Below are 17,196 nucleotides of genomic sequence, written 5' to 3'. Positions count from 1 at the left end.
ATATTTATTGGTTGTGGTGACTGGTGAGCCCTCATAACAAGATCTATTTGTTGTGGCGAACCATCATGGCAAAACATATTATGAATTGTTGGTTTAATTAATATGTCTGATTTGTGGATATTACGTGTGGTCATTGTTAAGGTTACTCATTAAGCTTTTGTAGCTTACCAGTTGTTTGTTGATGTGGCATAACAAAGAGATAGATGATCTTAAGTAGCTTGTATAGTTTTGCGGTTTGCTGTAAAAGATTTGTAATATCCATTTTGATCCTTGGATGTTTGTTCGTATACAAGATTTTATGATAACTTCTTGTATGTTACATATTAATATGGATGTACACAGTCGTTTGTAAAAATGGATGTATTTTATATTAATTTGTCAGAGTGTAACATACCAAAAGGAAAAAGATTTCACTTCTGCAAACGGAGAAAATAAAGAGTCGGTAGAGAAGATAAAAGGTATGGGGCGAGAGGGTAGACATGCAAGCTATTTGCGTGAAAAGTCACGTAAGCTATGTACAATAGTTAGTTACCAACGAAGCAACCATATAACGTGGTAACCGAGTAGAGTGTGCAAAACCTGTTAAATGATTTTAATGGCAAAAATCTTACAAACTTCTAGTTATAACGCAACAAAAAAAAAGTTGTTAAAGGTAAAATCATTTTTTCTTTCGAAAATCATAGGGTTTTTATTTCTTCTACACTTGTCCTAATTTGTTGCATTAGAAAACTAGAACATCCCAAACAAGCGAACTAGCCAGATACCGGGCCATCGTCTGCCCTAATTCCGTAATAAACCCTAGGTCATTGGGTTTTACCAGCCGTGAAGGCAAGAATTACGAGAAGAAAAGATAAAGAAAATTATCTATTTCAGGTATATCTCGCATTCGATTCCCAATTTTTGTTCGCCCATCTATTCTACCACCCAATTTCTTTAGACATGGTCTTCAAGTGACCACGTTCTCGCATCAAATCATGCCACCGTTACCATTTGCTTGAAAAATCGGTACCTGAATCGATTTTCATCAATGCAACTGCTGACAATTTCTCAATATCAGCAGCAGCCAGCTCATGAATGAATTCTCAATCTTTCAACACGAAATGGTAAAACCCTTTAAACCCAAATCTCTATTTGATCTCCGAAAGCACTGCCCCTTGCTGGGTTCTCACACATTTCTCAGATTTTCATCCCTACCCAACATTTCTGCCGAGAATAACAAGTGTGCGTACCCTAATTTAGTCAATAACGTTTCCAAAATCCTGTGTGATCCTCGTTGGTATGAAAACAAAGAACTCAAGCATGTTAGTCATAAACTCCAGCATATCCATGTTGCCAGAATTGTAAGTTCCCATAAAGACATAGATGTAGTTATCCGATTCTTCTATTGGATCTCAAAGAACTATTCTTATAAACATGATTTGAGTTCCTACAAGGCGATGTTAACCAGGTTAGTTCGTGAAGGCCGATTAGCAGATACAGATCATATTAGGGTTCTAATGGTGAAAGAGTGTAGAACACAAGAAGAGCTTATGGGGGTTGTTGATTACTTGAATGAACTTAGAAGTAAAGGTCTTGCTTATAGTTTATATAGCTCTAACACATTATTGATTCAGATGGGAAAGTTCCAAATGGTCGATGCTGCTAGGGATCTCTTTACACAGATGATGAGTTCTGGGATTCAACCTAATTTGTTGACATTCAACACCATGATTAACATGTTGTGTAAAAAGGGTAAAGTTCAAGAGGCAGAATCTTTCTTAGATCAGATGAGTCAGCATGATTTGTATCCAGATGTATTCACCTTCAGTTCTATGATTCTTGGTTATTGTAGGAATAGAGATTTAGAAACTGCTTTTAGGGTATTTGATCGCATGATAAAAGAAGATTGTGAACCAAATTCAGCAACATATACAAATCTTATAAACGGATTATGCAAAGAGGGAAGGATTGATGAGGCATTGGACATGCTTAAAGAAATGATGGACAAAAACATCGAACCCACTGTTTATACATTCACTGTTCCAATTTCCTCACTATGTGCATTTGGTCAAGTAAAAAAGGCCATTGATCTTGTAGTTATGATGACGAAAACGGGTTGTGTTCTAAATGTGCAAAACTACACAGCTCTTATCAGTGGTTTGTTTCGTATAGGACAAGCTGAGGTGGCACTTGGATTCTACCATAAGATGTTGAGAGAGGGTTTGATTCCAAATGTGGTTACTTATAATGCTTTGATATATGAGTTAGGTCAAATAGGGAGGTTTGATGATTTGTTTATGATCTTTGATTGGATGGAGAGAAATGGTATGCCAAATACCGAAACATACAATCAAATGATTACCATTTTGTGTTTGATGAAGAATTTCCAAAAGGGTATGGTTCTTTTGAGTAAAATGACCAAAGTAGGCCCTTTTCCAACTGTTGTTTCATATAACACACTAATTATTGGATTCTTGAAACAGAATGATTTAAAGAATGCAATGAGGTTATTGAGTTTGATGAAAGCAAACGGGTGTAAACCAGATGAGTGGACTTATGGTGAACTTATTTCAGGGTTCTGTGAAACAGGGGATCTTGATGGAGGTTTGAATCTTTTTCATGAAATGGTAAAGCAAAAATTGACACCCAATAAAGTCCATTATACCATTTTAATAAACGGTTATTGCAAAAAAGGGGAAGTAGAATCTGCAATTATGTTATTGGAAAAGATGGAAGCAGATAATTGCAAGGCTGAGGTTGAAACCTACAATGCAATCATATCTTGTTTGTCAAAAAGGAATCGATTACATGAAGCAGAAAGATTATGTGAGAAAATGGTGGAAAAAGATGTGATTCCAAATGTGATTACCTACACAACTTTAATCGATGGGTTGTGTAGAAATGGTAGTGTTCATCTTGCTTTCAAGATTTTCCAAGAAATGGAAAAGAAAAATTGCACACCAAATTTGTTCACTTATAGTTCATTGATCTACGGGTTATGTTTGGAAGGAAAAGCAAATGAAGCAGAAATATTACTTGAAGAAATGGAGAAGAAAGGAATCACTCCTGATTATGTGACATATACTTCATTGATCAATGGATATGTGTCACTAAATCAAATAAGTCATTCATTTTCAGTTTATAAAAAGATGATTGATAAAGGATGCAAACCGAATTACAGAACTTTTCAAGTCTTGTTAAAAGGGTTAGAAACAGAAAGTCAGTTGCTTTTTGAAAAAAACACGGGCCCACATGAAAAAGATCCAACCTTTACTAATCTTTTAGTTAAAATGTCTGAATACGGATGTGGGCCCACAGTTGACACCTATAGCACCATGATTGTTGGTTTGTGTAAAGAAGGAAAGAGTAAAGAAGCAGTTGAGTTGTTCAAGAACATGGAAGAAAATTCCATGAATCCTGATCGAAATATTTATCTCTCTCTCATAAACACACTCTGTAAAAACTCAAAAGTGGAAACTGCTTTAGAGTTTTTTGATTTGATTAAGGTAAAAGGGTTTGAACCTGATATGAAAACGTATAAAGTTCTTATTTCTGCTTTATGTAAAGAAAGACAAGTGAGTAAAGCTCGTGTGTTATTTGAAGACATGCTTGATAGACAATGGGACACTGATGAGATTGTGTGGACTGTTTTGATTGATGGGGTTTTTAAGGATGCTGACGTGGACACTTGCTTATGTTTTATCCATATAATGGAATTAAAAAACAGAGTTCCTAATTTTCAGACATATGTAATGTTGGCAAAAGAATTGTCAGCAGTTGATGGGAGTTGTGATATTCATGAGGTTGTTGAAAGATTGAAGCTTTGTAGAGGGAAGACAATTAGTTGAAGTTTTTTCTACATGAAAAATGACATCTTTGCCCTCTGTAGATAAATATGAGGTGCAATCCAGCCATGGAATAGGTATAAAATTGGTTAATTACAGTGTCTTAGTTTTATGATTTTTAAAAGTGCATTGACTAATTATGTGGTCAATTTTTACAGAAAACCTGCACCAAATTTGTAGCATCTGATTTTTTTTTGGAAAGATGTGGTAGCGTGGGGCCTACAGATAAAACATGATCATTAGAAGGTAGTAAATACTGAAGTTATTGATTTTCTTGATTCTGATTGATTTGTGAATATTACATCTTTTGCCAATCTCATCAGCTTTATTTGATCTTTTTTTTGCAGGATTCAAGTATTTGCTTCTAGAAGGCAAGAGAAAACTTGGTGTCAAATCAAAATAAAAAACATGATCATGTTTTATTTTTGCATCAAAATGAGGCTTTCTTGCTATTTATGACAACATGAAGCAAGTTTCTCAGATTTCTGGTTTAGTAAATCCATTTAGCAATGATTCCAACAAGTTCTTAAATACATTTAGAAGCCACATTAGATGTTATTCAACGATAATTTATCATCTTTATACATAGATTTATCAGCCATGATGCTCAATCATGCATTGTAAAGATTTGGGTAATAGCTTACACCCATGTTTTGATCTTCTGCTGTTGATGCATCAAATGTTATAAAGTTCTTTTGTTGACTTATAAGGTCAAAACATTTTTATTTTTGAGAAGATACAAATACAGGGTTGGTTGCAAATTTGGCACCAAATTTTTTTTCTCATATATAAAAGTGTATATAAAAGTGTACATTTGACCTCATGAAAAGTATATATAAAAGTGGTGATGCCATAATAATACATGCTTGTAAAGGGAGGAGCAATAAAAGTCCAATTTTGGATCTTGGTCGATTTGATTTTTCATGTATTTAGTATTTTCACTATACCTAATGTTCTATTCCAATTTTGTTGTTTGGTTTTAATTTTCATGTAAAGATGTGTGATTCATTATGATCTTGATTCTGAGTATGTCATTCATTATTCCCAAACATTCATTTTGATCTCGATTCTCTCTTTTGGATCATATATAGAATTAGAAACACCATTTTAGTTCTCCTCCATATAATCATTTTAGCAAATGATCTCTAAAAATGGTTTTAACAACACTTATTTCATAAAAGACAAAATATGTTTGAAAGAACTAGCTAGAATAGAAGCTATATATTTTATTTGTATAAATTTGTTAGGTAAATTTATTTAAAAGCTTTTATAATATGTCAAAGTAACATAAAATATAAAACTAAAAGGAATAAATTAGTTGAAGTAGTTTTTGGATTCAAAATTGTTTTAAAACTATTAAAAATTGATACTCACAAAATATTTTCTTTAATTCGAGCACTTCAAAAAAATTAAACTAAGGAACTGTTTGTTTGCCTCTTCATTAGAAAATTAAGAGGTAATCTCTTAATTTTTCAGATTCAGTATGTTTGGTAGCATCTGAATAACACCCTCTTAATTTATTAAAAACCTCTTAATTTTTCAGATGTGAAACCATGTCTGAAATAAAAAAAACACATATTCCCTTTTGCCCCTTATAACATTTCATGGATTTGAAAGAATTTATTTTGTATTTTGGATTTGTGTTTAATTTGGATTTTATATGGTGTTAAATATAAGAAATAGCAATGTATTTTTATTAATTTCTCTATTATAGCATCATTACTTTCACATTTTCCTATTAGAGAATTGTATTTTATAAACATAAACATTGAATTCAACAAAAAGTAATACAAAGGGTAAAATGGTCAATTCAGCATAGCAATTCAGAGGTTCCAACAAAACAACATATTAAAAATTCAGACCTCTTAAAAATTCAGAACTTAAAAGTTCAGATCATGTCAAACAGCCCTAAGAGATGTAAACAACTCGTTGCTTGTATCCATAATCACATCGGGAGAGAATTTGAGGTTCAATATAACTTTTTGTAAATTGAAAGTGTGAATGGCAATTTTGACCAATCCGAGCTAAGCAAGAACGAGTTAAAATATCAATATATTTAGAAATGAATATAAGGTGTTTAAATTTTTTTCATTATAATTTGAAAGTGATTTACTTTTATCCATGTTAGGGTTGATATTCGTATTTTTTACAAATAATTTAAAATAGTAAAATATTATTATTTAATTTTTGCACATTTTTGTATGAATATATTCGTTTTGTATTTAGTAAAATATTATATAAGGAATTAGAAATATGTTGTTATTCGAGATATAGAAAATAAAATAAAATATCCGAGTCCATAGCCGTCGGCTTTACAAGAACGCCCATCTCCAGAAGCTTCCTTAAACCCCTATTTCCCCTGAAACCCTATCAAAACCCTCGCGCAGTCTCGGAGAACCTTTCCATTTCGTTTCTGTTAGATTCGATTCCACAAATATGCACAGGCTATCTAGGCGTTCTGTGAACTCTCTCCTCCGTTACGGTGGCCATCTCCGCCGTGATGCAGTGGCTGGGGCATCCATTGGTTCTTTTAATATCAACGAATCGGTATGATTTTTCTTAAATCCGTTTTCATCTCCTACCAGCATCAACTTTCTGTATGTCTGTTTGTATTGTTAGTCGTCATTGCTGTTAAGCCGTGTAACTTTTTTCGTGATCACAAAGTGAGTGATGTGGCTTCTTCATTTCATTGGATCGATTTGTTTGCTTCCATATGACACTGTATCCGTTCAAAAAAGACTTTTTTTTTTTTTAAATAACATGGGTGAAGGCTAGCTGAAGGTATTCCTGTAACAGGATCACCTTTGGAGTTTGATGAGTTTTTCTATCATAGTTCCGTAAATCCCTTCAGCTTCTTACACAAAGTTAATGGTGTAATGGAAAGCTTACCTAGTGGCGCATATTGTCTATCTTATGGATCCCCTGACGATTATTTTGCAAATGATTTTATATCATCAATTAGCTCAAAAAGTATTTGTCACTTATTTTCTTGATATACTTGACATGAACAGAGTGGAGAGAGGAATGCCAATGACAGATGGTACTCTGTTTCATCAACTGCAACAAGCAGTGGGCCTGCTTCCACAAAGCCTTTGAAACTAGGAAACATGCTTTCAACTGGGATACGTTATGAGTCAACAGTATCTGACTTTCAAACACCAGATCCACCTGTGGAAAAGTATGAATATCAAGCAGAGGTGTGTTAAATGGAAAAACCTTATGTCTTTATGACCTACTTTATTTATTTATTTATTTTTTTATAATACAAAGTTGAGTATCATCAATCATCAATCATCATGATGCTCATGTTTATGTTGCAGGTAAGTCGTCTTATGGACCTTATAGTTAACAGTCTATACAGCAACAAAGAGGTCTTCCTTCGTGAACTTATCAGGCAAGTTTCAAACTTTTTTGCAAATTTCTAATTTACTTTTAAGCCCTTATGTTGATCATCTATTCATCTAACAATTACATAAATCAAAAACTTTCATACTTTCAGCAATGCAAGTGATGCATTGGACAAGCTTCGATTCCTTAGTGTTACTGATCAACAGCTTTTGGAGGGTGCTTCAGAACTTGACATACGTATTAAAACCGATCAAGAAAATGGAATAATCACCATACAGTAAGTTAAAGAATCTTAATTAAAAATTAAAATTTTAAATTAAAAGTTGCTAATTTTTATCCCTTTATTCAGGGACTCTGGTATTGGTATGACTCACCAAGAACTAGTTGACTCTCTTGGAACAATTGCCCATAGTGGAACTGCAAAGTTTCTCAAAGCCTTAAAGGTATATGCTTTTATCATTTTATGATTTTGTCAACATATATAAATATTTTATTTTGAGAATTATAAATAATATAGTAACACAAATCACAGGATAGCAAAGAAGCTGGCTCAGATAGCAATTTGATTGGTCAATTTGGTGTGGGATTTTATTCTGCTTTCTTAGTTGCTGATAAAGTATGTCATCTTTCATCTCTTTATTTACTTCTTTTTATAAAACACCATGAATTAATTTATATAATAATAATAAAAACAGGTGGTTGTGTCAACAAAAAGTCCAAAGTCTGATAAGCAATACGTTTGGGAAGGAGAAGCAAATTCTGACTCTTATATTATCAGAGAAGAGACTGATCCTGAAAAGTTCATTCCTAGAGGATCTTGCATCACATTACATCTCAAGGTATTTATATAAAAGTAAAAAACCTTTTTTTTTTTATGTAATTTGACTAATATCTCATTATCAATTCAATAATGACACAATTCTTCTTCTTTTTTTATTAGCGTGATGATAAAGGGTTTGCTCATCCAGAAAAAATCGAGAGGCTTATTAAAAATTATTCACAATTTGTGTCATTTCCAATTTACACATGGCAAGAAAAGGGATACACAAAAGAGATTGAAGTTGATGAAGATCCTTCTGAATCCAAAAAAGATGAGACTGATGACAATGTTGCTGTAAGGATTTTATTTATTTATTTATTAATAAATAAATTCAATCTAATGTTATTTTTTGTAACAGAAAAAGAAGAAAACCAAGAAAGTTGTTGAGAAATACTGGGAGTGGGATCTGACTAATGAGACACAACCCATATGGGTAAGTTTTTAAAAGTTTATGTTTTTTAAATAATTTTGTGAAAATGTTATTTATTTATTTAATTTTTTGTTTTGCAGCTTAGGAACCCTAAGGAAGTTACAACAGAGGAATATAATGAATTCTACAAGAAGACATTTAATGAATATGTAGAGCCTTTAGCTTCTTCCCACTTCACAACAGAGGTGAAAATTGCAATCTTTTTGTGTCCTTTTTTCTGAAAGTATGAAACATTTTATATTACATGTAAATAAATAATATTTGATAAATTACAGGGAGAGGTGGAGTTCAGATCCATTTTGTATGTGCCAGCTGTCACTCCCATGGGGAAAGAAGACATTGCCAATCCAAAAACCAAGAACATAAGACTCTATGTCAAACGTGTCTTCATTTCAGATGACTTTGATGGAGAATTGGTAAGATTACTTTATGGGGACAAATACGTAAATTTTTTTATATTTTTGGTTTTAACCTTTTTTCTTTTTCTTTTTCTTTTTTATATATTTGATTTAGTTTCCACGATACCTAAGCTTTGTGAAAGGTGTTGTTGACTCCAATGATCTTCCCTTGAATGTATCACGTGAAATCCTCCAAGAAAGCCGAGTTGTAAGTGCATTTAATATTCTTTCCCTTTAAATTTATTTTGATTTTAAAAATAAAATCGATTATTAAATTATTTTTTTTTTTTAAATAAAAGGTACGGATAATGAGGAAACGATTGGTTCGAAAGGCGTTTGACATGATTCTTGGCATATCCATGAGTGAAAACCGAGAGGTAGTTTTATATTTTCTTTTTCATTCTTTTATAAAGTTCATTTTTAAAAAAAAAAATTATAATTTTTTATTTCAGGATTATGAAAAATTCTGGGAGAATTTCGGGAAGCATTTGAAATTAGGATGCATTGAAGATCGTGAAAACCACAAAAGACTTGCTCCATTGCTTCGATTTTTCTCTTCACAAAGTGAAGAAGAAATGATAAGTTTAGATGAATATGTTGAAAACATGAAACCTGAACAAAAAGATATTTACTACATTGCTGCTGATAGTGTCACAAGTGCAAAAAACACACCTTTCCTTGAAAGACTCTATGAGAAAGATCTCGAAGTAAGTTTCCAAAAAAAAAAAATATCTTTGAGATTGTCGTTTACTACTTATTTAATAATCATTTGATTCTTTTTACAGGTGTTGTTTTTAGTTGACCCTATCGATGAAGTTGCTGTTACAAATCTTAAATCATATAAAGAAAAGAACTTTGTTGACATCAGCAAGGAAGACTTGGATATTGGTTAGTTAGTCTTGAAAACTCAAAACCTAGATGAGAATCATTATTTTTATTTATTGATAAAGTTGTTATTTTATTTTTTTAGGTGACAAAAATGAGGAAAAGGAAAAAGAAATGAAACAAGAATTTGGACATGTTTGTGATTGGATGAAAAAACGTTTGGGTGACAAGGTTGCAAGTGTACAAATATCAAATCGGTTAAAAGCTTCCCCTTGTGTACTTGTTTCTGGAAAGTTCGGTTGGTCTGCCAACATGGAAAGGTATGATTTTTTATTTATTTTTTTTTATAAAAAAATAACCTCCGAGATTTTTTTTAAATGTTTTTGTGAAATCCTAGGTTGATGAAGGCACAGACGGTTGGAGACTCGTCTAGCTTGGACTTCATGAGAAGTAGGAGGGTGTTTGAGATTAATCCGGAACATCCAATCATTCAGACATTGACTGTATGATTTTTTAAAAATGTTTTTTTTTTTTAAATTTAAAATTGGAATATAATTATATATTTTTTTGTTTATTAAAAATTATGCAGGAGGCTTGCAGGAGTAATGCTGAGGATGATGAGGCAATGAGAGCTATTGACCTTTTATATGATACTGCCTTGATTTCCAGTGGTTTCACTGTAAGTGATTTAATTTTGGTTGATTTGTTAAAAATGATCCCTGTGCTTTTTGAAATTTACCGTTTTGGTCCGAAATTGGAGTAAGTTTCATATTGATTTTGGTACAACTTGGTTCAAGGTTCTAAGGACCAAAATTGATATGAAACAATAACACAAGGAGCTAGCTAATTTTGAAAGAAATTTAAGTTTGGAGTAAACATGGTAAAAGTTAGAAACTTTGGGTACTAAATTTGTAAATTACTGAAATAATTTTGGTAGATGGTTTATGGTTTTTGATTTGATTTCTATTTTTATATATGCATAGCCTGAGAGCCCGTCGCATTTTGGGGGAAAGATTTATGAGATGATGAACATGGCCTTATCAAACAAATGGAAGCTTCCGGAAACACAAGAGGCTGAAGTAGTAGTGTCTGAACCACAACAGACGTTGGAAGCAGAGGTGGTTGAACCTGTTCAGACAACTTCTCAGAAATGAGTTGGTTGAAATCAATTGGGACTACTCTATTTTTTTTTTTCTTTCTAGTGTTTGAAAGCGATAAGAAATTATGAATATGTAGTGATACTTTTTACCAGAGTGAGTCATGGATTTTGGTTAAACTTTCAATGAGCTACACATTTTTTGGGAGTATTTCACAAGGTGATTTCCGACGTACTTATTTAATACAGTTTTCCAGTGAGTAATCTTGGATTTTGGTTAAGACTTGCACACTATTTGACTTAGACGCTTAGTGATATTTCCATCACTGAATATTATCATTGCATCAAGGTGTTACCCGGGCAACCGCCAAGACCGTCGCTAGGATTGTTGGTGTCCTCCGACCAATGACCATGCCCACTTTTGGGGTTTTGGGGGTGTTGTGCCGATGCAAGTTGTAATATCCCAAATTTTGAGGCAATTTAAAAAAAAATTTATAAATAGACAATTCCAAAATCATATTTTCAAAAGGACATAAGAAATTCATTTGTTGAAATATCATAAAAACATAATTTCAAATCAAAGTTGTATGGTGAGAACAATGAAAGTCTCAAAAAAAGTGAAACATCTATCCAAGTATAGTCATGTCGTGTTCTTTCATTTCTCACCGGAACAACCTGAAAACATTTAACTTTAAAAAGCAAACACAAGGATTGGTGAGTTTTCCACTACACATCTTTCATCACACATACAATATAACAATAGTAGGCTCGTAATCAACATCTCAGTGACATCTTAGTGGGCCAATGAGCACATAACCATTATCCCACCTAACTTGTAGACTTTCATTCAATACCTTAATGGGTCAACATCCTAACTGACCAATAGACTCCTACACATCCTCCTATTATAATAGAAGACTATTATATTCTAACCACATATCCTTACTCTAACAATATAAGTACATCTTATAACGCAGAGGATATAAGATGTCACGCATATTATGGTGAAAAAACTCATATAAATCTAACGACTACAAACTCCAAAGTGGTCACCACATATGCAACACCTAGCACAAACTACCTATTACCAAATAAAGATCACACCCCAGACTCATACTCAAATACATCAAAGTGTAACCAAAATTCAAATTGGTTAAAAAGTCAATGGTCAACAACTATAACGTCTCCAAAATACTAACACAATTTCATTTTTAAACCATTAATTTCATACAACCATTTGTTCCAAAACCAATCAAAGTGAATTGTATTTTCTAAACATCATAGTAAAACAATATAATTAGTGTGAAAAAGCTATCAGGGGATGTTGTGTAGTTAAGTCGGACCCTTCCTTTGGAACTGGAATTACCTGAAAATATTAAACCATAAACCGTAAGGATGAAGTTTAGCGAGTTTTCCAAAATACCACATACCATCCATAACCTCGGGCCCTACCCACATATCAGGCCCCGTCAATTATCACGGGGCCTAAACAACATACAAACGGGTCTCGCCTAACATGCATAATGGGCCCCACCCAACATACATAATGGGCTCAACCCAGCATACAAACGGGCCCTACCTAACACACAATGCAAGAGTCACAAAGACAACTAGCATCCTACACAATATAGTGAGAAGACTCACCTGGCTCACGAAACCAACTAAACCACAACTCAAAACCCCGAAAAAGATGCTACAACACTCCTATTGAAACATATAAGGTCCAACCTTAGTTTACATATTAAAACCAACAATTTTAACCAAAATTCAACCCAAGTGAACAAGTTAAAGTCAATGGTCCAAAGCCAAACAACCAAAAGCACTTCAGCGAATCGCCATGTCGTGGCCTTCCATAGGGGTGAGAATATTAACAAAAAAACCGAACCAAAACCAAATTAACCAATATAACCGAACCATAATAACCAAACCATTTAAAAAACTGTTGGTTCGGTTTCTGATTTTTGTTAACCAATAACTAACGGTTCGGTTATGGTTTTATAGGTCAACCGAACCATTATTAGCCAAACCGCTAACTTTATATTTTAATATATAAAAATGATAGAGTATATATAAAATAATATAGTTAAACTTATTTAAGACCCATTAAACTTTCAAAATATAATTCACTAATCCTCACTTATTATGAGACGAACCAACAATCAAGCGATCAAAGGCTGATCATGCAGACACACACAATCTTCCGATCATGCATTAAGTTAGATTATTGATTAATGTTGTAATTCCTAATTGGCTAATTCTACAATTTGTAAACATTATTCACAATTAGTTTAATCTTCACACTCATAATCCTAATCGGAGACTTTATAGACTTATTCAAAGGATTTTTTGACTTTACAATCAAGAATTCTAGATAAGTTAAGTTTTTGGTTATTTTTGACGTTGTGATATATTAAGAATGTATTTTTTTTGGCTTTTTTATTTACTATTTTTTACTTAATTACATTGAATATATATGAGTGATTGACCTTTTTTTTTTTTAATCTAGATAACACATAATATGAATGTTTGATTATTTTATTTTATAGTTTTTGATTTAATCGCATTGAACATGTATGAATATTTGGCTTTATTTTAATGTTAATATCGATTATTAATATATGAAATTATTAATGTCAATTTATTTTTTAATGTTTTATATTTTTTATTGAATGTTTTTTATTTTGTATGTGACCATGTGTTATCTCACTCTGAGTATCAAATGCACACATTTTTTCTATTACTATAAGCTAGGTTATAAACATTGGCGTCGATGAATTTTTTGTATTCTCTTTTCATTTTTTATGCCAATATACTTTTTCCATTTATATTAATTTGAACATTTGTGGTTAACCAATATTAACCATTAACCAAAACCGTTAACAGACAAAAACCATTAACCATAACCAATATTAACCATACCCAATGGCTACCAAAATGCATTAACCAATCATAATGGTTATGGTTCGGTCTTGACCAATAACCGAACCAAACCGCCCCATACACATCCCTTCCATTAGCCACATCGTGGAAGCAAGAAGACAAAACAGTCGGGGCTCACTTTAGTTGTCACGTCGTGGGAACTGGATCTTTGGTAACTTAATGCGTTAAGATGCTTCCAACCACACCAAGGGCTCCAAAGCTCAGGTCTACTTCTTCCTAAGGTCTTGATGAATAAAGTTTCCAACTTTATCACTTAGGACATCCCCATACACAAAGATCTCAGATCCTAGGTCCTATTGGCAACTTAAGGTATGACTCAACCATTAAGCACTTAATCATAAAAGCCATTTCACCAAAGTTTTCAGAAGAATTTCCTACACCTAACGGACCATAAAAATCGCAGCTTTATGGACATGCATGCCCTTCCTAATTTAGTTCATAATCATGAGAAAATGAGCTCAAACTTTGAGTATGAGGCCAAAAACTCCAAGGAGCCATAAATCTACAACATATAACCCCAAAGGGACCTTAAGGATCCATAAAGTTGCCAACTTTATGGAATCCTTCCATCCAAACTTCCATAATCTTGAAGAAATAGGACAAAACCTAGATCTAGAAGCTTGGAACAAAAATCTTGGATCTTGAACACTTACAAACGTCCAGAGAATGTACAAGAGGATGATGATGCTCCCTTGTTGGATCAACACACTAGACACATTCTTCTTCTTCTTCTTCAAGCTACCAAAAACACCAATATGATCCAAGAACCACCAAGAGGGTTTAGGGTTAGGGTTTTCTCGGATTTGAGGGTGATGGAGGCTGATAAGGAACCATAGATTCAAGATAATGGGATTGAGCCAAAACAGATGCCACGTTATGGCCATATTGCCGCCATGTTGTGGCACTTCTCAAATGCATGCATTCTTAATTTGGCTCATCATGACGTGACACATGATTTTTTCCCCAAAAATCATGTCTGACTCATTGGTGCCCTATACCAACCCGATTTGAAAAACGAGTGTTACAACTCTTCCCTACTTATATTAGATTTCATCCTCGAAATCATTCTATACAACTTTCTAGCCACAACAATCGACCCTGACAGAACTCCCTGAACCCCGATTAGAACTGAGAAGTCATCTCACACCGACGACCGCCTACCAACACTACTATCTAATCCCAATCTAGCAGAAAATCACATACCCTGCCGAAGAATGAACCTTAACATGCTATCCTCAACCAACAAAAGAAGATCCAACTACTCTGCCCAAAAACTGAAAACCCTATACTATATCTGACTTCTAGACAAACAGAACCATGCCATACCACACCCATAATGACTCCATTTCGCAACCCGAACCGAACTAACACCTCCAACCCTGAATTATCTTGCTGATAACTGGAAAAACAGAATCCGCTACCATTCATCATTGTCGAAACCTTGAACCCTAAAAGAAAGGCGACTCCCAACACAAGTCTCAATCATTGGTGCCAAACCAATACATAACTCACATCATGATAACAAAAAAAAAATACATATTTGATCTATCTAAGATCTCCTGATTCCACGCAGACCTTCTAATAAATTGGGATGCAAAATCCTTAACCATTCATTGAGACCAAAAATATCATGCACGGTCGCATAGTGAGACTCCGCCCCAGAGTCTAACTGATACTCTAACTGATAAAGGCTACCCTATCCTACCTACCATACAAATCCAACCCACTGATCACTGAGTTTCCCTATGTGACAACCTAGAAAATACTTCATCGACCGCTGTTTATAATTAACGATAAAACACAACAATGTAATAAGGACAATCTTGTAACCATCCTATATATTTCAATATATTCAAATTTTTGTCCTTAATTACGTCAACCTTTAGGCTCACAAATGAGTGCATGAAAAGTCGCATCACTTTGAGAGCAGGTTAGCATTTTTAGATTATATAATCTATCACGATCCCAGAAATGTAAATTTCGCAAAAATCCGACTCAGTATGAGTAAGATATGACTTTTATAGTAAATAAATATATGCCATACACAAGAATTTACAACGGTGAAAATTACAAGGAGAATGGTTGACCTTTGGAGAAAGTCACCATCAAGACAATCATAGTATTACTCAAAGTAGGAATTGTGAGACGAAGAATGCTTAAAACGGAAACCATATAAGAGAGTTATGATTTTTATAAAATCATAACGGTAATAAAAACTAGTTGAAAAATGAAATTCAAAGCTAGCCAAAATGTCCAAAAGGAAAGTTGTAGAGTACATCGATACCTACACGGATATATAAGAGTCGTTGAAAATGGAGTTCATATGCGAGAGTTACGAAATTAAAAATTTGATTTTTATCGTCACGTGTGCCTTCGCACAATCTAACACCCGATACTTTTGGATACGGGGTGACATGGCACCAGGAGAGCACGAAACATGACAGCCCCCCCTTGTGGCTCACATGTAAATGTGCGATACACATTTTACAACGTGCACGCCAAAACTTGCTATAAATAGTAGGCTTCGGCAGTCTCCATTCTATACCTCTCAGACTCTCTCTCTCTCTCTCTCTCTCTCTCTCTCTCTCTCTCTTTCTTTCTTTCTTTCTCGATCAGTATGCCACTGCCCTCGAGCACCTCTTGAAGTTTGGACTTTCGGTTTCCACCCTACAACAATAGTATCATAACTCACAGATGAGTTCATGCCCTTAATTTCCAAACATATTCCCCCGGGGGGGGGGGGGGGGGCTGCCATGTGTCGTGGAAGTAAGTTTAGGATAAACAAGATAACTAAAATAACTATGCACTGTTTCATAACAATAAAACATGTGAAGTCACCAACATTATGTCGACCTTTCAAAAACCACATGTATTCTCAGGAGAATGAACTCGGTTGAAGAGGGAGGTAACCTCGATGATGCAACCCAAAGTATATGTGATTTACTTTATGTACTTTGCTTTTGTGACCTATTCATACCTCGAACAACTTTGTAATATATTTTATTTAATGAATAAATGACAATGTTGTTTAATATATCAATGTATGTCTATGACCTGAAATCCAACATTCTAATGTCGCACAGCCCGACGTTTCCACTGTCGGCCGGGGGTGTGACAGATTGGTATCAGAGCTTCCAATTATAGTGAAATGGTAATTCCTTAGGAAATACAACTATAATCTAGGGTTACACTCTAATTAGGTTTTACCATTTAAGCCTAATAAATTAAAATAAGTATTAGTATTAATTACACTACTCTTTACTACTTACGGGAGAGGTGACTAGTTTGAACTATCGCTTGGGTTGTTGAATTTCAAAATGACTATATGTTAAAATGGTCCTACCCTCCGTACTCGAAGATTTCTTTTAGAGGCTTGTATGTCTAAGGATTTCTGGCTGGGGATAATGACTTAAAAGGGTAATATATTTTTCGATTTGTACACATGTAACACCCCGAGTTCAGAATTGCAAGTTCAGGGTTCTTAGTGTAAATAAGGAAGGTCGACTCGGCGAGTC

At 33.8% G+C, this 17,196-nt stretch overlaps 2 protein-coding genes across 2 annotated transcripts; both read left to right on the top strand.

Moving 5' to 3' along the window:
* Positions 1-730: 730 nt before the first annotated feature.
* Positions 731-4,553, top strand: LOC145072855 (uncharacterized). Its single transcript, XM_079019336.1, has 3 exons — positions 731-3,901; positions 3,983-4,070; positions 4,172-4,553. Exon 1 carries the CDS (start codon positions 1,071-1,073, stop codon positions 3,825-3,827), a length of 2,757 nt encoding a protein of 918 aa, XP_078875462.1. The 5' UTR covers positions 731-1,070; the 3' UTR covers positions 3,828-3,901; positions 3,983-4,070; positions 4,172-4,553.
* A 1,565-nt stretch (positions 4,554-6,118) lies between these two features.
* Positions 6,119-10,985, top strand: HSP89.1 (HEAT SHOCK PROTEIN 89.1). Its single transcript, XM_079019106.1, has 19 exons — positions 6,119-6,371; positions 6,836-7,021; positions 7,145-7,218; positions 7,324-7,449; positions 7,522-7,615; positions 7,705-7,788; positions 7,868-8,011; positions 8,113-8,286; positions 8,351-8,425; positions 8,503-8,607; positions 8,698-8,838; positions 8,936-9,028; positions 9,120-9,197; positions 9,273-9,527; positions 9,606-9,708; positions 9,791-9,965; positions 10,043-10,148; positions 10,235-10,324; positions 10,629-10,985. Exons 1-19 carry the CDS (start codon positions 6,261-6,263, stop codon positions 10,797-10,799), a joined length of 2,385 nt encoding a protein of 794 aa, XP_078875232.1. The 5' UTR covers positions 6,119-6,260; the 3' UTR covers positions 10,800-10,985.
* The last annotated feature ends 6,211 nt before the right edge of the window (positions 10,986-17,196 follow it).

Source organism: Lactuca serriola, chromosome 9 (genome assembly GCF_051521515.1).
Source record: "Lactuca serriola cultivar US96UC23 chromosome 9, Lser_US96UC23_V15, whole genome shotgun sequence".
Taxonomy (NCBI): Eukaryota; Viridiplantae; Streptophyta; class Magnoliopsida; order Asterales; family Asteraceae; genus Lactuca; species Lactuca serriola.
Note: the sequence above shows the minus strand (reverse complement) of the source record. Positions and strands in the feature narration are given on the sequence as shown.